Source organism: Chenopodium album, chromosome 1 (assembly GCF_948465745.1).
Source record: "Chenopodium album chromosome 1, dcCheAlbu1.1, whole genome shotgun sequence".
In the NCBI taxonomy this organism is placed as follows: domain Eukaryota; kingdom Viridiplantae; phylum Streptophyta; class Magnoliopsida; order Caryophyllales; family Amaranthaceae; genus Chenopodium; species Chenopodium album.
Genome location: NC_137834.1, coordinates 23,549,214 through 23,574,018, shown reverse-complemented (window position 1 = coordinate 23,574,018; position 24,805 = coordinate 23,549,214). Strand labels below are relative to the sequence as shown.

Sequence of the window (24,805 nt, the reverse complement as noted above, 5' to 3'; positions counted from 1 at the left end):
AACAAATCTATTATTGGCAATCACTTGAAATTATAATCACAATTAACCCTAAACAAGATTATTAATATCTTATTAAGCGTGATTACAAGTACCAAGTTCCCTTTAACATGCAATAAAAGGCGTGATCAAGCAATAAATATAAATAATCAAGCAACACAATAAATAATCAACATCATTAACTTAATAATAATAATATTAATCATAATCATAATAATCATAATCATGTTAAAGCATAGCAAGATCCTAGGCATGATACTAACAAGATTAATAACAAATCCTAGCATGTCACTAAGCAATAAAAATCAAATCTTTAGCCCTAACATGATACTAACATGAATAAATATTAGGAAGAGAATAAAAGGCATCATAGCAATCATATTTAATATTAAAAATACCCTAGACATGATACTAGGAATATCATAATAACAATATAGACATGATATCTACATCATAAATCAATAAAATCAATTAAAGTACTTACTTTGATGCCTCGTACCTCTTTCTAATAACAAAATACACACGTTAGTAACTTCAAAGAAAATAATAAACAAACAATTAAATTAAATAATTTAAATAGAGATTTGGGACCAAACCCTCAAAAATTAAAACCTTTCACGTCTAGGGCGAAGGCAACTTCGAATATGGCTAGGTGTTTCTAGATCTTGTGAATGCGGAATTTTGTATTAAAAAAGCAAAGTTTAGAAAAGAATACTAAAGAATTAATGTTATTGAAAATTGATGAAAAGAGATGAATTGTTTGTAGATGAAGAGAATTAATGAATGGTAATTGATGATGAAAACGGAGTTTTTGATACGATATTTATAGAGAAAATCATCCAAAAAAGATAATTTATCAAAACAGAGTCTGAAGACCACAAAACAACCTTGGCGCCAGCCCTGGCTCATTGGCGCCAGGACCAGTGGCTAGCGCCAGGCGCCAATGGCTGGCGTCTGGCGCCAATCCTGATTCCAGGCGCCAAGGCCTGGAGTTGGACGCCAAATTGGATTTCAACGCGTTTTCGGAAATCTGATAAATTTCCCATACTGGAAGATAAAATAATATAATTTCAGTCGAAAATGCTATTTGATCTAATTAAAACTCTGAAGAATCCTAATTGAATTAAGAATGAAAAGAACCTTCTAGAATGTTCTAGAAGACTAAAACCATTCCTAATTGCATTAGGAATGATAAATCATATTAGGCCCTCCCCTAGATCATTGGGCCGTACATAAAGCTCAAACCGGGCCCAGTTTAGTAAATTGGTCATAACTTCCTCAATATTCATCGGAATTGGGCTTATAATATATCGTTGGAAAGGTCTTTGCAAGCCCCATCCAACTACACCATTACTGGACCCATATCATGGAACAACCAAACTGGATTGGCTGTTTTCTTAAAATAAAGTTTTCAAAAACATGGAGAAGAGAAAAGAAATAAAACTTTCCGCAACACTAGACCTTTCCACACTTTCGTTTCATTCGATTATGATTCGACGTGAAAGGTACTCATCACTGGGTTTGGTTTTGGGGAGACACAAATGGGTGTCTACAGAAGCCCCCACTTTGACTGAGTTTGGAGAAACGCGAGTTTCGAAAACGAAAGCCAAAGTAACGATAGGGACGGAGAATGATTCAGAACGTTCTGCGATCCTAAATCAATCTTGTAACGCCGATACCTGCAAAACAATGTTATTTAAACAGATAAAAGAGTTAAGAAACGCGTATCTTGCACCGTCGAGCACACGTCTCTGAAAGTAACCAATTTGTTGTTGTTGTTGTTTTGATGACCTCCTGCAAGCTAGAGAATGTCATCCCGCCTGAAAACCGCTACGCCTTGTAACTGCTTCCAAATTAGAAGATTGCTTCGCCTGAAACTACCTTCTCCGCTGTGATAATATTCCACGTCCAAGGGAATATCATCGAAAATTATTTCTCTTAAAATAATTCTCATCCGCATTACGATCATCTTCCATGCCTCAGGAACTATGATCGAAGACAATTTCGCCCTGAAATTACCTTCAGTTGTCCATGACAACTTTCCGCCGAAGATATCTTCTCTTGAAGTCATCCTCATTTGATGCGATAATTTCCCAAAGGAAAATACAGAAGATCCACGCCTGTCGATCTTTAAAAGTTCGCCTGAACTTTGCTCTCGCTATGCCTGTATGTCGGCGCTCTTTTGCTCTTGAACCTGTATGTCGGTGCCCTATGCTCTTGAACCTGTATGTCGGTGCCTTTTGCTAATGAGCCAATGCTTAGGCGCTTTAAGCTTAGTGAGAGGATCCTTTTATCAGGTCGATCACTTTACGTAATCAAGCCGATTACCTAATCATGTCAAATTGCTTAGAGGGGCTGACTGGCGTACCAAGGAACCCAAAATATATCGCAAAAGGCTAGCACAACCTCAACAGGTGGCTGGCTGCCTTGGCGTCGCTGAAAAGCAATTAGCGCCAGCCTTACGGCATTAGCGCCATGCGCTGGAATTGGCGTCTGGCGCCAAGCACGGAATGTGACGCCAATGCCTAGGGACTGGCGCCAGCACGGGAATCACTTTAAATTCCCGTTTTCAGTTCATTTCGTGCTCTGGTTTGGTTGCGAACGCTGCTCGAAAGAAGTCGAAACTTCAATTGATCGTTGCTCATTCGTTTCTCAACCGAATTTGCTCAAATTTGTTGCAAATCAAAGCTCTTCTCATCCATATTCCCGATCTATGTAAGTTTTCCTCCGACTCACACCGGTTTTTATGAATTCTTGGCATATTCATTCACGAATTTCATGAAAATTCGAAACTTATAATGCTCAATTTGCTTTGTTTATCAAGTTTTATGCCATGAAATTGCTTGTTTATGTTTGTATATTGCCTTGGGAGTAATTTGAGACTTTTTTGACTCAATTTGGTGAAGAAACGATCAATCCGCCATTGTTGGACCTCTTAAGGTCGTGAAGAACAATGTGGCCCGTTCTTAATGTTTTTGCTAGCAATTCTTGTTCAATTTGTCACAATAATCACTATAGTGTTGCAAGAAATTGTTTGATTGCTTGAAAAAATGTTGTCATGCTCAATTTGAATTTGTGCTCTGTTTTAGTACTACGTACTCTGTTTTTTTTTTTTTGCGAACATAGTATCATGCGGCTAGGAAAACCTTTAAATACTATAGAACCTTAATTTATGATGATTCTGCACAATGTAGCATGGCTAGACAAAGAGGCTCGGGTTCACGGTCCCGAAACACTAGACGGGAGCATGAGCCCGTGGAGGACGACACTACACCGTCCACTTCGCTTGGTCGGTTCCCAGAGTGGGATGAGCAGACCTTGTTCTTTGCCCCTGTCCACCACATTTCCGAGAGGGTGAGACGGGGAACCGAGCCTGGGAGGACACGGCATCACGGCTCTGGCTGTGATGGTTTAGGCGATTTGTATAGGATGCACATTGCCAGAGATCGAGAGACGAGACTCCTATGGGAGTCTTGCGGACTGGTTGCCTTGTTTGAGACCTCCGAGGCTATGGTTGCCTCCAACGGGGGTCACCACGTAGTACGCGCTTTGGTGGAGTTCTTCTGGGACACCACCAACACCTTCCATTTCCCATGGGGTGAGATGATGGTCACTCCTACAGACTTCAGTCTCATCACAGGACTGGAGTTCACTTCTGTGTCGTTGCCATTCGACGGCAGTATTGATGTATTTTCTCCAGAGGTCGAGGAGCTGTTGGGGCCGATTGCTATTTGGGCCCGAGCTGAGGTCGAGACAACTTAGTTCAGTGCTAGGGGGATTCGCCGCTCAACGCTGGCAGCGGCTCTTGATGACGATGCGACCACCCGAGAGCAGCGGGTACGCATCTTTGTGCGGATGTTGTTGTCAGGGACATTCTCCCCTGACAGGGGTAGTAGGGCGTTGCTTTACTACCTCCCTGCTGTTCGCGATCTCCGGCGGATCGGGACTTATGACTGGGCCAGCTTGGCCTATACTGACTTCGTTCGCGCACTGAGGGACTCGTGTCGCCATCGGTCCTTTAGGACGAACGTTGCTCTGTCTGCTTTCTGGAAAGTCGTAGAGGTAAACATTATTCCCTATAAAGTTTTAGCCCTATATGTTAGTCAGCATTTATTCATGCTTTGGCTTTTTTGTAGATCTGGTTCTATGAGTACTTTCCTTCCATTGCGCCGGCGAGACCATCGCCGAGGGGGTATCCGGTGAGCGCCTCTTGGGGCGGCCACCATGTGGACATGTCTACTGCACGTGTCCGGAGTCGGATCGTCTCGGTACGACTTTTAGTGTTTATCTTGCTCTTCTGCGATGTTTTAGACATGTTCTTACCCGATTGGTATTTTTATAGGGACCTGAGGTAGTATACCGACCATGGGGTGGTTGGACAGTCCCTGGATTAGCCGCACAGTACTCTGCTGTGCGCCGCTACTTTCTGGGGACCTACGGAGCGGTTGTGTACTTAGGAGAGAGAGTCGCTAGACAGCACTCTTCCGATGTTTTTGTCGTTCCTGCTCCTCCACCACGTCACATGTTCGACGAGAAAGAGTTGTCAAGCATGGCTGAGGAGTCTGGTTCCCTCTGGCGGTCCCATGTGATCCTTGGGCGGAGTTATGCTGAGGAGCTACTTCCTTTGCTGGCTCCAGCCCCTGTACCGGCCGAGGATGTGAGGGTAAGATCTTTAACTTTTGTTTTTCGCTGAGTAGCCCCCAAGTAATACCTTGCTGATTTCTTTCTATTTTATCAGGATGGTCCCACTGAGTTTGTGCCACCCCATATGTCCATCCACTACCAGGGGATGTACGGGCCGATCGAGGAGATGATTTCTCCGGCTCCTGAGGGCGAGCGCTTCGTGGAGCGGTCGATTCCTCGTCACCAGACCAGGGTAAGTCTAGTTCTAATTCAGAATCTTGTATTCAGTTATCATGCATTTTTACTGACTTAACTTTCCTTGACAGTTCTCACGCGAGGTGGTTTTGGCTATGGCACGATGCATAGATGCCTTCCGGAGTCAACTCGTTCGGATGAGGAATGCGGCTACCTGTCGTCGAGACGACACTGTCCGAGAGGTAACTTTTCTTTACTCATTATTTCTGCACTATGCTTCAGTTTTGCCTTGCTTCTGATTTAATCTTTTTTGCAGGGTCAGCCGATTGCTTCTCACACCCGTACGAGGCCTGAGGGGCAGAGAGATCCGGCGAGGTCTAGCTCAAGACGTTGTCGTACTTCGTCCGGAGGTAGAGGTGGTCGTTCTGAGGCTGCTCGAGCCGATGTTGCTGAGGGCTCAGGGTCTTCTTCTGAGGGTGCTCCTGCTGCACCGGTAGGAGAGGCTACCTCGGCTTTCAGAGGTGGTGGGATGTACGAGGTTGGCTCGTCATCGCAGCAGCCTCCGCGGTCTCAGCCTCAGGTTGACCTTGGCTGGAGCGGTCCTGTTTTGAGTTTCCCTCCTCCTACGGAGGCTAGAGCTGGTGCTGAGGCCGGAGCTGGTGGAGAGGTGACTCCTCGGACGGCGCAGTTTTATGGCATGATGGGCCTACGTCCTCCGGCGCCGTAGTTTGCTTCTGTATATGTTTTTTTTTTTGACTTTTTATAGAACTTTGCCTTTGACTTATTATTTAGACACTTTGTACTTTATGTTATTGTAAATTTATCTATTATTATATTAGTGTATGTTAGTGTGTGCAAGTGTGATAACAACTTTGCGCAAAAATTCCGTCATTTTTATTATTGATGGAGGGTATTATCCGACTCTCTCCCCCAAAAAGAAAAAATAAAAAGGAAAAATAAAACGGAGAAAAAAGCTGATATTTGAAAATTAACATAAAATTCAAAAAGAAATAAAAATTAACTAAAAATAATTGCTATATTTAATTAATTAATAGAAAAATGTTTAGAAGAAGTTAAAACAGGGCCATAAAGTCATTAACCGACTCCAATTTAATATCAAAACGCAAACTGACCACGCGCGGCCGTTCTGCTGACTTGGCGCCAGCTGGCGCCAGCCTGTGGCGCGTGGCGTCAGGCGCTACACATAGCGTGTGGCGCCAAGAGCTGTTGTGTGACGCCAATATCGGGGTTTTGACGCCAATGGACGCTGACTCCGTATTTCATTCAGATTGAAATTCCTCGCAATTTGTGCATAAATAGCCCCCTGCTCAGCCGATTCTTCACATAATTCCAGCGAAAAAAATATTCTTCTCGTTAGAAAAAATAATTATCATGTCTTTAGCCACTAAAACCTTCACCCAATATTCTCATGAATGGTGTCGATCTCTTAATGCTAGAGAAAGAAAAGAATTGGATTTATTTCACTTGGGGGGAATTTATGGCATTAAAGGGGTAGATCTAGACATAGACTTCATACATACCGCTGTAGAATATTGGAGCATTGATACACATTGTTTTAGAATAGGGTATGATGAAATTAGCCCTTTGCCAGAGGAATTTGGTGCTATTTTAGGCTTCCCTACGATAGACCTGGTAATAATCCCTAGAGTAGATGCATATTACTATAAGGATTTTGAGCGCTTCTTTAACTTGAAGGAAAGGGATTTATCAAAAATAGTAGATGGCAATGTAGTGAACTTAAAAGAATTCGCACGCTATTATTTTGATAAACCGCTTTCTGAATCTTTTCACATATATAGAAGAAGGGCGTTCTTATTCTGCATGCTTAATCAATATTGTCTTAGTAGTGGTAAAATTAACGAGGGTCAATCAATTATAACCACTGTGCTAGAACAAATTGAATCAGGGAGAAATCCAATGCCATTGATAGTTGGAGAGACTATGATTAGTCTAGATGAATTGAAAAGGGACCCAAAAGCACCTCTTCGCGGTTCTCCAATTTTATTACAGGTAGAAAAAATAATATTTTTAATTACAGGAATCAAAAAAATATATTTGTATTGTAATATTAATTTATTTGCATTGGAATTTTTTACAGATGTGGCTAATGGAGAGGCTAGGATTAATTAGCCCTCCGGACGACATTGAAAATTATACGCCCACTTGCTTTGTGAGAAGAAAGAAGCGCATTCCCAAAATTGGGCGCCATGGGTGGAAGAAAGTCTTTGAATCACGTGATTTCGCTATCAAGTGGGTCATTCCATGGTGGAAAATAAAAAGGATGGTTGGTGTTAACAAGCAACCTTTCTGTCGTCTTCCAAGCTTGTCTCGCATGACATATTATTATCCCTGCAGAGTAAAGAGACAATATGGCTTGCTTCAAAATATTCCTTCCGGGGATCTTCGTCCTCCCTATGAGTATCCCATATCTCAAGAAGTAGATAAATTTGACACTTACTGGAGCGCTAGACCTTTATGGGAAGTGATTACCCAAAAGGTTCCCCCTTCTTTATCTAATGATGTAAAGAAGTGGTTGTTGAAGAAATCTTCAATTGATCAAGGTAGAACTGATTTGAAGAATCGTCTAGGTGACAGGGTAACACCAGCCAAGGAACGCTTAGGTGCAAGAATTGAGTTCAAAACACCTACAATGCCTAAGAAGAAGAATACTACTAAAGACAAGGGGAAAAGGAAAGCTACAGACAAAAAGACTTGGGTGGAAAAGAAGCATGGGGTGCTAGCTGAGGGAGAAACAATCTATTCTAAAACTGAATGTAGGTCCTCTAAAGGATGCCTACTGGCTAAAGTAATGGATGAAGAGGAGGAAACGGAAAAGACTTGGAAAAGGGCAAAGAAGGAGAAGAAAGACTAGAACATTGCTTAGCTTTAGATTCATTAGATTCTTAATTTTTATTTAAAGTTAATTTATTTCAGCCTTATTTAAATTCCATTAACAATGCAATTTTATTTCATTAATGAAATTTCAGCTTTCAATTAAATTGTTACTTTAAATTTATTTTATTAAAGCAATGAAAAACCGAAAAAATTAATTTTCCAGAAATTCTTCGAGTACGGAAGTCGAAAATTTTCCAAAAAACACCGAAATTCGCCCAGATTTTAATGCCGAGCTGGCGCCGGTAATTGCAGATTGGCGCCAGCTATTGAGGTCTGGCGCCAGGCGCCAATACCGTCGTCTGGCGCTAATGGCTTTTGGCTGGCGCCAGACTCTGTTCTGTGACGCCAGTTGCTTTTCCGACTTTTGTTGACTTTTTTGTTGATTCTGGAACGCGGAGATGTCGAAAAATAAAGTGGCCGCACCCGTAATGGGTTGCCTACGTATCCTTTCCTAAGGAATCAGGCCGAACGTAGCTCTCTTGAGTGTCCTACTCAAGTAATTATGGGTAGTATTTTTTAAGTTGGTCAAGATTGGTCATGTTTGAGAATTCATTGCCATCCATATCAGTTAATTTTGCTGCACCACCTGACAGGATTGTTTTGACAATGTAGGGGCCAGACCAATTAGGTCTAAACTTTCCCCTTGGATCTAAAACATTTTTTTCTTAGCGCTTTTAATACCAAATCTCCTATTTTGATATTTCTTGTCTTGACCTTCTTATTAAAATGTCTAGCCATACGAGTTTGATAGCACTGGGTGTGATGTAGAGCTTCTAGTCGTTTTTCGTCGAGTAGGATCAATTCTTCATATCTTGCCCTAGTCCATTCGACTTCATCGAGTTTACTCTCTAGCGCAATACGTAGAGATGGTATTTCTAGTTCGATAGGTTGTACGGCATCCATTCCATATACCAAAGAAAGTGGTGTATTTCCTGTTGACGTACGGATTGACGTGCGATAACCCCACAATGCAAAGTGAAGCTTGTTAGGCCAATCCTTATAATTTTATGTCATTTTCTCGATGATAGTCTTTAAATTCTTATTAGCTGCCTTGACTGCTCCATTTGCTTGAGGTCTATAAGGGGACGAATGATGATGTTGGATACCATATTTATGTAGCAAATCTTCACATTCGGCTTGAAAGTGAGTTCCGTTGTCACTTATCATTTCATGTGGGACTTCATATCGACAAATGATATTTCTCTCGATAAAGAGCGCTACATGTTTTGCAGTGAGTTTAGCGTATGATTGCGCTTCAACCCACTTTGTAAAGTAATCGATTGCTACTAGAATAAATTCGTGGCCTCCTGTCCCTGGAGGAGTGATCTTGCCGATTATGTCAATTCCCCATGTAGAGAATGGCCAAGGTGACGTGTAGGTGTAGAGCAAAGATGGAGGAACGTGCTGTAAATTGGCATAAATTTGACACTTAGGGCATCTTTTCACATATTGATGGCAGTCCCTATTCATGGTAGTCCAATAATACCCTTCTCGCATTATTTTCTGGACTAACATTTTGCCATTTACATGAGTTCCACAGATTCCTTCGTGGACCATTCTCATTATTCTTTGTGCATCCACCTTCCCTTCACATAGGAGAGCTCGACCTTTAGGTACCCTTTTATGTAGCTCGTTGTCTATGAGTACATATTGAGAAGCCAAAAGTCTCAAGGCTCGTTTTGCTCTTTTGTCAGCATGAGGAGGGTATTCTCCATTGGTGACATAGTTGAGAATGTCTGTGTACCATGGTTCTTCTTCTTGTTCTTCATCTTCATCTTGGACTGGGTCGTTGTCTTCTATAGCCTGTATATACGCTGGTTTGTGCCTTTTTTCGATAGTTAAAGGCATTTGCTCGATATCCGTGGGAATCCTAACCATTGAGGCTAATCTTGCCAAGGCATCAGCAAATTGGTTTTCTTCTCTAGGTAGATATGTGTATTCCACCTTCTCTAACTGATCGGTAAGAGTTTCCAGATAGGTTTGATAAGGGGCTAGGCTTTCGCTCCTTACTTTCCACCTTTTAGATATTTGATTGGGGATTAGAGAAGAATCTCCGAATATCCTTAACTTTTTTACTCCCAATGCCAGAGCTTTTTCAAGGCCTACCACACATGCTTCATATTCAGCAGCATTGTTGGTAACATCGAAATCAAGCTTTATTGAGATTGGGACATGTTCTTCCTTAGGTGATACTAGTAGCACTCCGACACCACATCCCTTTTGGTTTGAGGCTCCGTCAAAATACAAGGTCCAGGTATCATCTTCGGTGACCATCAAATCTTCATCTGGAAATTCATTGTCCTGTATTGGTGTCGAGTCTTCTATTGGAAAATCTGCCAAAAATTCTGACACCACAGATCCTTTAATGGCTTTTTGTGGCATAAACCGCACATCGAACTGGGCTAAGTTGACTATCCATCTTGAAATACGTCCATTGAGTGTTGATTTCTCGAACAAGTATTTGAGTGGATCTAATCGAGATACCACGAAAACGGTATGCACCAACATGTAATGTCTCAACTTAGTTGTGGCCCACACCAAAGCGAGGCACAATTTCTCGAGTGGTGTATAGCGTGTTTCGTATTCGAGCATCTTCTTACTTAAGTAATATGTTGCATTCTCTTTGTTTTCTACCTCTTGTGCTACCATGGCTCCCATTGTCTCCTTGGTAACCGTCAAATATAACCTAAGAGGTATTCCGGGAAGTGCTGGCGCTAATACGGGAGGATTTGCGAGATAGGCTTTGATCTGGTCAAAGGCTTTTTGGCACTCATCATCCTATACTACTGGTACGTTCTTCTTGAGCTTTTTGAAGATTGGTTCACATATCGTTGTCAGTTTTGATATTAACCTACTTATGTATTGCAACCGGCCAATGAATCCTCGAATCTGTTTCTCGGTCTTGGGCGGTGGCATTGACATGATTGCTTTAATCTTGGTTGGATCTACCTCTATTCCTCTAGAGCTTATGACGTACCCCAAGAGCTTGCCTGAGGTGACTCCAAAAGCACATTTTGATGGATTCAACCTCATATTGTATTTTCTTAACCTTTCGAAAAATTTCCTTAAGGCTACTTGATGGCCTGGACGGTCCTTTGATTTCACAATCATGTCGTCGACATATACTTCAACTTCTTTGTGCATCATGTCATGAAGCAAGGCAGTTGTTGCACGTTGGTAAGTAGCACCTGCGTTTTTCAACCCAAATGGCATTACCGTGTAACAGTAAGTGCCCCATGGTGTGATGAAAGTTGTCTTCTCCATGTCTTCTTCCGCCATGAGAATCTGATTGTACCCTGCGTATCCGTCCATGAATGAGAGAAGCGCGTGATTTGCTGTGTTGTCTACCAGAATATCGATGTGTGGCAAAGGGAAGTCGTCCTTTGGACTTGCCTTATTTAGATCTCGATAATCGACACACATCCTTACCCTTCCGTCTTTCTTTGGAACTGGGACGACGTTGGCGACCCATTCGGGGTATTTGGATACCTTGATGAAACCTGCAGTTATTTGTTTTTGAACTTCTTCTTTTATTTTAAGTGCTACGTCGGGTTTCATTCGACGTAACTTTTGTTTTACAGGTTTCATTCCTGGGATTAATGGTATAGTGTGTTGAGCTATTTCTCTGTTAATGCCTGGCATATCTTCATATGACCAAGCAAATACATCGATAAATTCTTTAAGCAAGTTAATTAAATCGGTTCTTTCTTGTTTATTCAATGTTAGTCCGATTTTAACTTCTCTTTTACAAGTTGAATCTTTTGAGATGTCAACTGTTTCAGTCTCTTCAATTACTGGTGTTTTCTTTTCAAGTGTTTCCATTGCTTTAATAATTTCTTTATCTTTTTCATCGTTAGCTAAGCAATGTTCGTCATCTTGGGTTAGGGAAGAACACGAGAAGTAAAAAGAATGAGCGATATTATTATACTCTGAGATCATTACATCAAAGAGTAATATGTCTTCAGGGACTGGATCACTAACTATCCTAGGAGAATAAATAGGAAGGGGAGGCGTTATAGCTAAAGACTTAGAAGATTCTACAGGGAAAGACTCTGACTCAGACTCTGACTCTGACTCTGACGATTCTTCAAACATCGGCCCTTGTCCTGTCGTGATTGATATCTTCCTTCCACTCGGAGTAATCACCTTGATAGTCTTGCGCCACCCTTGCAATAATCCTTCAGCTGGATTAATTAGCTTTGAAGGGTCGAAGTTTTCGCTTTGTAGGACCGTTTGAATGAGTGAGGAGTTATCTTCTTCATAAACTGGCTCATTCTTTTCTCGCCCAAACAGTAATCCCATGACGTTAAAGTCAAAGTATGGGGGTGCTTTTTCCTTATGGACGGGAGTTGGGATTTCGTCAATGAAGTAGCAATCCAAGAAAATCTCGAATCTTGGTTGTCGTATGCCATTTACAACAAATGGTTCGGGAAATTCATGGCATGGATAGTCCTCTCCTTCTTTTATAAACTGTCCATTAAGCGTAAGAGGGTACTGATCCATTGGAATTGCTTTCTTTTGAATGCGAGCGTCTCTACGTGCTTTCAATTTGTCCTGGGCTCGCTTGAGATCTTTCCGAGTCGGTTCGAAACCAAGTCCGAAAGTATCTAGCTTAGGGAAGCCAGGTGACTCTATCGATTTTGCTATCCCCTTCTCCTTTCCTAAGGTCATCCCAGGGAAGTGTCCTTGTTTCTTTAGCATAGTGTTGATAATCATGTTGGAATGGGGGTCGTGGCAAAGAGATGTCCTTTCATCCTCTTGGATTAAGGAGACTTCTTCGTTAAAGCCCCATAGGTCTTCATCATCTTCGTCGTGCTCCACGTTGATGATTGGATTCTCTATTGATTTGATCCTCATTGGCGAAGCATCAATGGTGATAGGGATTCCTCCAACTATGGCTTTCACTTGTTGGTGGAGAGATGAAGGGACGGCCTTTAGGTCATGGAGCCAAGGGCGTCCTAACAACAAATTGAATGAGGCTTTGATGTCTACTACTTGAAAAGTAGTAGCATGTTCTATTGCTCCTGCCGTTACATTTAGGGTTATTTTGCCGAGAGCTTGACGTCGAGTATTATCGTAAGCTCTTATTCCTTGTGTGGACGGAGTTAAATCCTCATCCTTTATGCCGAGCATCCTTGCAGTCCTAAGTGGACAGACATTAATAGCCGATCCATTGTCTACAAGAGTCATGGGAACATTCATCCTTTTGCAGACTACCGTGAGGTTTAATGCCTTGTAGTGTTTGTCACCTTCCGGGGGTAAATCTTTATCAGAGAAAGTGATTAGATTAATCGGACTAGGGAGGTCACTCGTGAGGAAGTTAGCTAGTCCCTCAGAAGTAGTGTCAGAATCTATCCCGATTTTATCCAAGGCATTCATCACAGCTAACCTGTGTTCTCGAGATGTTGCCAGAAGCTTCCATACATTCATCTCAACTTTTGTCTTCTTGAATTGTTTAACGATGTCATTGTCTTCGATGATAGGTATGGGAACTTGTTGTACAGTAGGCATAGGTTGTGTTGAAACGGAAGGTTGTATTCTCCCGGATCTTGTGAGGACGTCTATTGATGAATCTTCTTCAGCCCAAATGTCGTCCGTGGTGTATGATACAGAAGGTGAAGGTCCTACCTTGATGATATTTGCAATGTGCATTGGGGTTCCAATTAGGCGACCTCTTCTCGACTGGTGGATCTCCAAATGGTCCAATGGGAGTTATAAGACCTTTTGCATTTAGTCGATCAAACGCGGTGTCATAACTCATGCCAATAGGAGTGAAGTTTCTCCTAAAGGGTTTCTTTTGTCCTTGATTGTTCATGGCGAGGACTTCTCCTAGATTAAAGGCGCTAACATTATTTGAGTGGGTGGTTTTGGAAGAAGAAGGATTGTCGTTCTTCTTTCCTTTCCAACCACTGTTGGAGTTATTGTTGGCAGCTTTAGATTTAGCTAAGTCATCTTCAATATTAATCCCAATATCATAAACAGCCTTAAAGGTATGAAGGTTATTTTGATATTTAAGATGTTTTGAATATTTTTCTTGGAGGTTTTTAATGAACAGTCTCACGGACTCTTTTTCACTTGGTACCTCAATCATTTTAGCTGAGGTTTCTCTCCACTTGTTAAAGAAAGATGTGAAGCCTTCATTCTCCTTCTGTTAGAGGATTTCAAGTTCTCTATGGTCGGTTTCGACTTGAACGTTGCACTTGTACCTATCAACGAAAGCGTTTGCTATGGATTCCCAGGTAGAGGTCTTTTCTTTTTCAAGAGAAAAGAACCATTGTTGGCAAACGGTCTCGAGAGATAGCGAGAGCAGAGAAGGGAAGACTTCTTATCGATACCCTTGATACTCATTATTGTTTCAAATGCCCTTAGATGGAAGTATGGGTTGTCGATTGCCCTAAACTTTGGGATGTCGTTGGCACTGAACTTCTGCGGAAGAAGATCCTTATCCACCGAGACCCCTTGGGATGTGAGTTCTTGAAACTTGTAGTCGCTGGACAACTTGCTTAGGCTTTCTTGCATGAGGTCCATTTGTTGTTGCTTCGCGGGATCCTCGATCTTAAGTGCGAGAAGCTTCAGTGTCTCAGTTACAGTAGCCAATTGGTTCTTGAGATCGTTAACTTCTTCCTGAGTTGCCATTATGACTCTTGCTTTCCTCTTGCGAGCTATAGGTTTGTCGAAAAGTTGGACTTGTACGAAGAGGTTATCTTTGATTAATCGTCCTTCCTTTCTTGACCACGCGCTGTAAATTAAGCCAGTTTGCGTTTTAATTACTTGACTCGAATCAATTTGACTTTATGGCTTTTATAAAAAAAAAAAGGTATGCATATTTTTAGGGAGCAATAATGTACATGTGTTTAGGGAACTTAAGTATTATTATTTATTGGAGGATTAATATCCGACTTACCCCCCTAAAAAAATGACGAAAAATGACGCGCGCACACAAGACTCCCTTAATCATGGTCAAGACATGTGTATTGGTGTGTGTATTGAGTGTAAGTGACATGCTTGGACTCTTGTGTAAGACCATGGAACTTAGTGCCTAAACTCGAATATGAATTTAATTAAGCAAAGTTAATCGAGTTAAACAGAAAACTGACTAAATAGACAGTAGGTGATGACTCGACAAATAATTCGAACTGTCGGACAAAAACTGTAGGGAATAATTTCAAGCTTTCAAAATCCCACTATCTTGAACCCCACTGTGATCATACACTAAAGTACGGTGGCGTCCAAAAGGGAAGAAGATAGAGCAAAAGAGTCGCCAACAAGTTTTTAAGGAACTTGTAAACCGTTCACGAGGTGAAGGTTTCACCCCTTAACGATCCAAGAGATCGTCAACTCCATAAGGTCATGAACCAAATAAGGGTTCGGGGATGATGGTAAAAATCCAACCTAAAAGAGATTGAACCTGCCCTAATAATAGGCCTCTACTTTATTCTGCTCGTATTCATGTGCGCTTTCTGACTAACATACAATCAATAGGATTAACCCTAAACCTGTTTAATCTATGTTGGTTGAATATTAATGCACAAACAAATCTATTATTGGCAATCACTTGAAATTATAATCACAATTAACCCTAAATAAGATTATTAATATCTTATTAAGCGTGATTACAAGTACCAAGTTCCCTTTAACATGCAATAAAAGGCGTGATCAAGCAATAAATATAAATAATCAAGCAACACAATAAATAATCAACATCATTAATAATAATAATAATATTAATCATAATCATAATAATCATAATCATGTTAAAGCATAGCAAGATCCTAGGCATGATACTAACAAGATTAATAACAAATCCTAGCATGTCACTAAGCAATAAAAATCAAATCTTTAGCCCTAACATGATACTAACATGAATAAATATTAGGAAGAGAATAAAAGGCATCATAGCAATCATATTTAATATTAAAAATACCCTAGACATGATACTAGGAATATCATAAAAACAATATAGACATGATATCTACATCATAAATCAATAAAATCAATTAAAGTACTTACTTTGATGCCTCGTACCTCTTTCTAATAACAAAATACACACGTTAGTAACTTCAAAGAAAATAATAAACAAACAATTAAATTAAATAATTTAAATAGAGATTTGGGACCAAACCCTCAAAAATTAAAACCTTTCACGTCTAGGGCGAAGGCAACTTCGAATATGGCTAGGTGTTTCTAGATCTTGTGAATGCGGAATTTTGTATTAAAAAAGCAAAGTTTAGAAAAGAATACTAAAGAATTAATGTTATTGAAAATTGATGAAAAGAGATGAATTGTTTGTAGATGAAGAGAATTAATGAATGGTAATTGATGATGAAAACGGAGTTTTTGATACGATATTTATAGAGAAAATCATCCAAAAAAGATAATTTATCAAAACAGAGTCTGAAGACCACAAAACAACCTTGGCGCCAGCCCTGGCTCATAGGCGCCAGGACCAGTGGCTAGCGCCAGGCGCCAATGGCTGGCGTCTGGCGCCAATCCTGATTCCAGGCGCCAAGGCCTGGGGTTGGACGCCAAATTGGATTTCAACGCGTTTTCGGAAATCTGATAAATTTCCCATACTGGAAGATAAAATAATATAATTTCAGTCGAAAATGCTATTTGATCTAATTAAAACTCTGAAGAATCCTAATTGAATTAAGAATGAAAAGAACCTTCTAGAATGTTCTAGAAGACTAAAACCATTCCTAATTGCATTAGGAATGATAAATCATATTAGGCCCTCCCCTAGATCATTGGGCCGTACATAAAGCTCAAACCGGGCCCAGTTTAGTAAATTGGTCATAACTTCCTCAATATTCATCGGAATTGGGCTTATAATATATCGTTGGAAAGGTCTTTGCAAGCCCCATCCAACTACACCATTACTGGACCCATATCATGGACCAACCAAACTGGATTGGCTGTTTTCTTAAAATAAAGTTTTCAAAAACATGGAGAAGAGAAAAGAAATAAAACTTTCCGCAACACTAGACCTTTCCACACTTTCGTTTCATTCGATTATGATTCGACGTGAAAGGTACTCATCACTGGGTTTGGTTTTGGGGAGACACAAATGGGTGTCTACAACCCCATACAAGCATAAGCCATCTACAACACAACTAAGCCATCAAGATTGTCCCGTCTTTCATTGCAAACTGAACGGAGATCCTCAATAAGCAACTGTGCCTGGTCAAATTCCATGTCCAGTGAATCAACGAACTCCTCCTTCCTGTGAATCAAAGGATATGATATAAAAGATAATAAAATTTCAACTAATAATCCAAACAATTCAGCAGTACAAAACAAAGTACTGACCATTTGATATTTATCTGAAAACGATCCGTGCTAGCTCTAATGCAAGCTAGCATGATAACCCCACAACTAACACTAAACAAATAGGACGAATAATAAGATTAGTGACTAAACACCAATAAGATTAGTGAAAACATAAGTTGTGTACAAACACAAAAGGTAAGTTTTAAAAAAGTAGTTTTAGACTCACATATCTGGTTGGTGGACAACTTCGACGCTTTCAACAGGCATCCTCCAAAGGTATCCTGTACCCAACTACTGTCATGGGTGTTTGGGTGTTTATCAACACCTCCATTGCATTACTCTTTAATGATTCATTTCAATACATAATTCAGTAATCAATTGTTTACCAAAATTCAAGTTTTACGTATTTTGGTACGAAGCAAACAAGTTTTTATCAATTTTGATATGAATGCTTCATGTTTTTGAACAGGGTCAGAGTACATCGAGTTAATCAACCATATCTTCTGCTCTTTGAAGGAGAAGGCAGCACACCACCAATGTTCATCCATTTGTACAGGGATAAATATCTTCAATGTACAACACCAGATTAATTACTCACCAAAGCATAACCGACTATCAATTTGGCAATTACACAATTAGCTCTCACCACCGAATCTTGGGTACAAGCCACACCGGGAAAAGGATGCCCATGTTTTTTGGCAAGAGTAGGAGCATCATCCATGTCAGTAACTAGCTTAATCTGTAAAGTACACCAAAACAAAGAAAAAAAATTAGGAAGAACTATTCACTTACTTCGAAGTACCAAATCAGTTCAAACATAAGGCTAATTAACGTACCACAAATGCAGGAAGAACTGTGCCCCTCATACTTGATGCCCCATTCCTTAGTATACAACTTAGACGCCACAGATACATACTCTGTACCAACCCTTCGGCGACAATGCAGAACATTATGGCAACATTCCTTATTAGCATATTCCCCTTCACATTCCAACAGCACAGGACCACTGAAATCATAGAAAACACTTCTATTACTCATTATAAACCAACTTATACCATCTTTATCTAGATTGTATCAGGATGGTATAATACTAAGTACCATCTTAGAGTAGATTGTACTAGGATGGTATAGTGATCAATATCATCTAAGTCTAAATTTTGCAAGGATGGTAAACTGAAGAATACCATCTAAGTCTATACTTTAACAGCATGGTATAGTATCAGGTGATTTGATGGTATAACAAAATGTGTTTAAGTGTAACAAGTTTGGATTAAACATAGTAGGAGATTGAATACTGTATGAATGACTTCTTTAATGAAATCTTTAATTAAATAGAAATGATTGAACATTTGTTGTGTAAAGTCCACAAGCTAATCACCCATCGAAACATATAATACAAACTTAAAATTGATGTAATCATCGAAAGTATAAGTTACAGATTGGACTCACCTGCCAAGCCCGAAAGTCCCCAGCTTAATCCACTTTACAAGATTCAAATCAGCTGTCTTAAGCTTAGACACCCGACCCCTACAATTTCCGACAAAGTCTCCAGAAAGCACCTTAGAAGATGGCTTTAGAGTCCGCTTACTTTCACTCCGGTTGCGGTTCTTTTCTCCATCTTCACCTTCCTCTAATACATGGGTTGTCACAGGTTCATGTGTTGTCTCAGGAGGCTACAACCCTTCACCATCACCATCATTAGACACTCCTTTCCTAAGTCGTTCTTCCCCGCTTTCACCATTGCCCTCATCAACCCCTCCTTCAGCAGCAACCTCTCCAACCCCTCCGATCCTCCAGCACCTTCTTCAACCAAACCTTCCACCTTCATGTCCCCATGAACGCCACCAAAATGAGAACACACCTTTGATGTTACTCCCTTAATCACATTTACAACCCTCATCGTTGTATCCCCTACATTGATAACATCATCTAACTTCTTGAAAATATCAGACAGAGATTTCCTATTCACATTATGTGATTCCAACTCCCGCTCCTTGATTGAAGAGCTACCGGTACTCACATCAGCCTTACTCACAACAGGGGACTTGTGAACAGGGGACCTTTCCTTCGGCGCATTCCTCAAAGTAGGTATGATGTGGTTGTGGGCTTTCAGCATCTTCTCCATCTTCTGCTCCATGTTCTCAAACATAGGCTTCATCAATGTAGGTTTGCTTTGGTTGCGGGCTTTTATCATCTTCTGCATCTTCTTCTCTATATTTTCAAACATAGGAATGATCATTTCCATTACCTACCGCACAAAAAGAAAAATAAAAAACATAATTAGTTTTTTATTTCATGAACACAAAACACGACAAAAACCATTACACTTTACCTCATTTGCAATCCTGACTTCTAACGATTGGAACATCAACTGTCTACATGAACATTGATTTAAGAGATTTTATCACCTTAGAATAAAAAGGGTCCAAATTATTGTATATAACATAATAACACATTCACCTTCTGTTTCCCATAGTCTAGGGATGGGAGCAAATCAGCTTGAATAGCAGCTGACAGTTTCTTCTTAGTCCACACCACCGATCTTGGCATAACCCCCAACTCAAAGGAGGCACTGCAAGGTGGTCCAAGTAAAATATCTGCACAACAAATGCATAAAGAAAACAAAAAAAAAGATAAAAAAAAAAAAGGTTAAGTAAGAAGACCTAAAGTACATCTCCACTACAGAAGATTCTCATATATCTTTCAATTAAAACCAAGTGCGTCACAACCACAATTGGGAGTTTTCATAACACAATTAATGTTGATGCATAGTTTACCTGCTCTAAACATCTAATATGATATGCAACTACACAATTTCATAAGCAAAACTAATAAGGACTACAACCTTTATTTCAATCATATTAAAATCAACAAACCAAAAATGATACCAAGGATGCCATCAAATCAATCTCACATTTCAAGAAATATTTTGCTTTCATAATAATTGTAATTAACATATAGAGGAAAACAAGACCTGGAGGAATAGGACACATACACCACCACCAGCCGAGTACCCATTGTTGTGAAGCCTCTTCCTAAAATCTCTTACACAAGTCAGCAGCCAACTGTGTGCACATGAACACCAATCAAAATCCGGTGTAGCAGCCCCTATCGAAATAACAGGCAATAATGCAGTTGCCAAGCTCTGACCATTCGTAGTGGGACATATCAGCAGTCCCAACATCATTAGTAAGAAGGCCTTCATAAACTCATCCTTGTCATTGTCAGTTACAATCGGCATCAAAGGAAGCTCATCAACTGCTTGCTGAATCTTGATATGACAAACATTGTCTTTTGTAATCTCCCCATACCGATGAACAATACGATCGACCTTTGCTTGCATGGCTGCATTAAGAACTTTAATAGGCACAGGGTCTGGACCCCGAGGAAGGCCAAATATGCACCTCCATTGTTCAGGGCATAAAGGTATCTCCCTTCCATCTACTCCAGTTAACACCTTGTTCTCTGGATTGATCCTTTCCATAAGCAAGTAACAAAACCTACAATCAATCTTTGTTAAAGGCAGCTTCAACAACCCTCCACACCCACTTTCCTCCAACAACTGTTTTTTTGTTCTCATCTATGCCCATCGCCTTCACAACATCGATAAATACATCAATCCGACAATTGAAGTTCGCTGGCTGAAATAAAATAACAAAACAAACCTTCAAAGTCAACAAATAAACATGCAGAAAATACAGTCCACAAAAAAGCTTTTATCAACAAACTTTACCTTCCACCTCCAATTCCTCAACTGTGTCGCAACTATCACGCCTCTTTTTTTAACTTGCTCACCCAAAGTTATAGTCGGTTTTCCAACAACAAACTACATTAAACACAACAAATATAACTCAAAATCATCTACCCAACATTACAAATCATCAACCAAAGAACAATGAAACATAAAAAACTACTTGCTTCAGATTATAGTGTTTCTATACCTCATTAAAGTCCTGTTCAATTACTAGTGGATGTTGTGCTCTTCTGACAACCTTCGGCTGTGGGGGTTGTGGGGGTCTGATATGTTTTGGTGGTGGGGGAACAATTTTATGCTTCTTGTCAGTGTGTTGAGTCACAAGGTACTTTGACTCCACCTCGTAATCACCATGATTAATATCACCTTCACCATAGTCTTCTTCTTCTTCCACCACACAGTCAGCATCGTTAGAATCGTCTGCTCCACTGATCATCCCATCATAGTTATTATCTTCATCTCCATCCTTAACATCCTCAACAACTGCTTGTTTCATTTTTTTTGTTGGCCTGTTGTTTGCTAGATCAACCAGTTGGACCATTTCTAGTCCTCATTATATGTTTAAGGGTATGTACACTGCGAAGGGTAACAAAAATTAATTAATTAATGTATACATATACCAAATCATAACCAGAAAACTGCGCTCAAACACTATACTAGGTGTCTTTTTTAAAATTCTTTTGTCACATACCCCCCATTTACTTCTGCAGCCTATTGAAGAATCATTGTACTGCTCCGACATCATGACTAAAACATTAAAACAACACACGCAAAAAAAGGAAACCATATTAATAATTATTTGGACAAGCACCTACACCACTACCCAAACAAGTTCCTATATACCACTACAGACACTAATCAAATACCACTACCCACTAGTAGAAAAATACAAAAAGGCACCGCTCTATGGCCACCGGTTTTTGAAAACCGGTGGCTTAAAAAATGAGCGGGATAGGCTAATTCACATTGCCACGGGTTCAAACCGAACCGGTGGCATAAATGGTAAAGGCCACCGGTTTAAACCCGTGGCAATAATCAATTAAAAAAAAAACGCCCCCCTTATAAACCCCAAACCCTACCTCATTTCCCTCTCAACCGTTCTTTCTCTCTCCTGCTCTCCCCTCTCCTCTTTCTCTCTCCTGCTCTCCCCTCTCTTCTTTCTCTTTCAATTCAACTGCTCTGTTCTCTTGCTCTTCTCCTTCGTCTCCTTCTCCCTCTTCTCCTTCGTCTCCCATCACCAATAAACCACAAAGACATGCACCATGAAGACATGCACGAGGTTTGTGTTTAAAATCGACTTTTCTTGGTTAATTAATCGGATTTTGTTGGGTTTAATTGATTGATTTTCTGGGTTTAATTAATCGTTTTTGGAATTGTTTGAGTTTCTTAATCAATTTTAATTTGGTTTTTAATTGATTTTAATCAATTAATTCTGGGTTTTTGTTTTTTGAGTTCGTGAATCAATTTCTTGTTTTTTTTCCTCGGTTTTTTAACTTATTTCTGGGATTTTGTTTTTATTTTTGTTTAATTTTTTTTTCTGGGTTTTCTTCTGGGTTTTGGTTTCATTACTAGTTATTGATTTTCCTGGGTTAATTAGTCGATTTTGGATTTTTTTTAGTGTTTTCATCGATTTTAATTCGATTTTTAATTGATTTTAATCGATTCTAAGTCGATCTCCATCTGGGTTCATTCGAGTTAATTCTGGGTTTTTTTTTTTTTTTTTTTGAGTTCGTGAAAATCAATTTGTTTTTTTGAGTTCGATTTAATTCTCATTTTGTTTTTCATTCTCGTTTTGAAAATCAATTTGATTTTTTTATTTAGTTCGATTTAATTCTCGGGTTTTCACTAATTTCTGGGAATTTTGTTTAATTTTTTTTTCTGGGTTTTTTTTTCTTTTTTTTTTTCTGGGTTTTAGTTTTCTGGGTTATTTTTCTGGGTTTTTGTTTAATTTCTGGGTTTTGTTTACATTTTTGTGTGTTTTTTCTGGGTTTATTTAACCGATTTAAATCGATTTATGGGTACCATGCATACTGTTCTGGTTTTTATTTTTATTTCGCAGCTTATTTATTTTATTTAATCGATTTTTTTTTTTTGTTTGATGCAGGTATATTGATTTAGATGTAGATGTTAAATCGAAGAATAAAGATGCTGGATTATTGATTTAGGTGTTATATGGGTTATTTTTTAATTTTAATGTTGTAATTTTTTTTTGGTTTTTTATTGTAATTTTTTTTTTATTTTAATGTTGGAATTTTAGTCTTGTGTAATTTGATTAATTTAGTTCTTTTAAATTGGAATTGTTGTATGAGTAATTTAGTTGTAGTTATTAATTTAGTTTTTTCACTCTTAAAAAGTGTACAATTACTAGGTACTGATGAATATATATGTGTTTTTATGTATTTTACATATAAATATAGTTTCTACTACAATTTAAGTGAAATAAATGCAAAAAAAAATTTTTTTTTTTTTTTTGTTTTTTATGGGCATTATTGCCACCGGTTAACCGGTGGCAATACTTGTTAATACCATTAAAAAAAAAATTGCGGGAAGCATTATTGCCACCGGTTAACCGGTGGCAATATTTGTTTTTGCCACCGGTTTTGAACCGGTGGCTTTTTAATAAGATTATTGCCACCCCCCAAATGTCCACCGGTTCAAAACCGGTGGCAAAAGCGGGTTTTGAACCGGTGGCCAATTCATATTTTCGTCTAGTGACCCAAACAAGTTCCTATATACCACTACATACACTAATCAAATACCAACAACCAAATCAATGGTACCAACCAATACCACCAAACCAGAGAAGAGAGTACCAACAACCAAGAATATGGTATCACCATATGCAAAATTATGGGATCACCAACTGGAATATTATGGTATCAAAACCATGCAACATTATCAGATCACCTAATTCTTAGTAACTCAACACAATCATACACATAACACCTCTTCAAATTGCATTTAAAATTCACATCAATTAATTAAATAAAATATAATTTACCCAATTTAAAGCAAAGATTAACAACAAGAATTAACACAACAACAACTAATATTAATTTATCATTCAAATCAAAGCTCATAACAGGCATCATCATACCACATTAGGACATCAACTTAGCAAATCCATTTCTCATTCAAATCGAAAACACCCACCAAACAAATTTCTGTAACAGTTACCCATAATTTACAATGACTGCAACATACTTACATTCTTCATCACCCATCAAAAATCATCACATACTTGCATTCAATTCCCACACCCTAACACACATAATTCGAACGAAGAGGTGCAATAATTATTTGGACAAGCAAATTAGGACATCTGGCAAAGTAAAAACCCTTAATTCCACAAATACTTAAATTCTATTCACATACTTAAATTCAATTCACACATAATTCAAAGTAAAAACCCTTAATTTCACACATACTTAACTGATCAACCCTAAAACACATAAATTCACATTTAATCAAATAATTTGATAAATTCTTCGACATTCCCACAAATGATAGAAGAACACGCAAATTTATGGGAAAAAATTAATAAATAATGGTTGAAACTTACATCCCATGAATAGCGATACTCCGGCACTTTCCTTCCGAAATCGGCGGCAACCAAAATCCGGCAGACACCCACGGTACTTCAGTGCAACTGTTACGCTTCAAATTACTACTACAGGATGCGAATTTGGCTTCCACAATGCTTCTGAAAACCGCCTCTCTTTCTAGGTTTTGAATTTGCTCTCTTTGTTCTTCGTGAAATGTGATATAAGTTTTTTCTCTCTCCTCCTTTTCTTATTTTAAAAGCTTCAAAGCTTTTATGGTTTTTTTTACTACGTATTTGTTTATTGAATGACTGACAAATTGTGAGGACCAACTGGCTTCAACTTCTCCTTACTTTATTCAATATGTGAATTTCCCATTTTACCCTTAAGTTGAGTCCAAGTCTGAGAAATGTTGGCAATAATTTTGGCACATTTGTGGCCTTGTAGGTGAGTTTATAAGAGTCAAAGCTCGTGTGGAAGGTTGACTGTTAGTTGGAGGAGTACGTTG

The 24,805-nt window shown here is 39.2% G+C and overlaps 1 protein-coding gene and 1 long non-coding RNA gene across 8 annotated transcripts; one reads left to right on the top strand and one right to left on the bottom strand.

Annotated features, from left to right (window-relative positions):
• Positions 1-15,533: 15,533 nt before the first annotated feature.
• Positions 15,534-24,650, bottom strand: LOC145642703 (uncharacterized). Of its 7 annotated transcripts, none has more exons than XM_081693885.1 (11): positions 24,318-24,650; positions 20,943-21,331; positions 20,735-20,827; positions 19,976-20,642; positions 19,462-19,598; positions 18,451-19,249; positions 17,838-18,007; positions 17,648-17,740; positions 17,228-17,567; positions 17,041-17,112; positions 15,534-16,954 (listed from the first exon to the last, which is right to left on the bottom strand). In XM_081693885.1, the coding sequence occupies exons 4-6, from the start codon at positions 19,992-19,994 to the stop codon at positions 18,647-18,649; spliced, it is 759 nt and encodes a 252-aa protein (XP_081550011.1). In that variant the 5' UTR covers positions 19,995-20,642; positions 20,735-20,827; positions 20,943-21,331; positions 24,318-24,650; the 3' UTR covers positions 15,534-16,954; positions 17,041-17,112; positions 17,228-17,567; positions 17,648-17,740; positions 17,838-18,007; positions 18,451-18,646. The 7 variants fall into 7 exon arrangements, with proteins under 7 accessions (XP_081550011.1, XP_081550016.1, XP_081550007.1 ...); XM_081693890.1 differs by adding an exon at positions 19,334-19,376 and having other exon boundaries at positions 15,536-16,954; positions 17,228-17,740; positions 18,451-19,212; XM_081693881.1 differs by having other exon boundaries at positions 15,536-16,954; positions 17,228-17,341; positions 17,600-17,740.
• On the top strand, positions 21,635-23,167 carry LOC145573359 (uncharacterized). Its single transcript, XR_014097452.1, has 2 exons — positions 21,635-22,034; positions 22,860-23,167. It is a non-coding gene; the product is annotated as an uncharacterized LOC145573359 (long non-coding RNA).
• Positions 24,651-24,805: the final 155 nt, after the last annotated feature.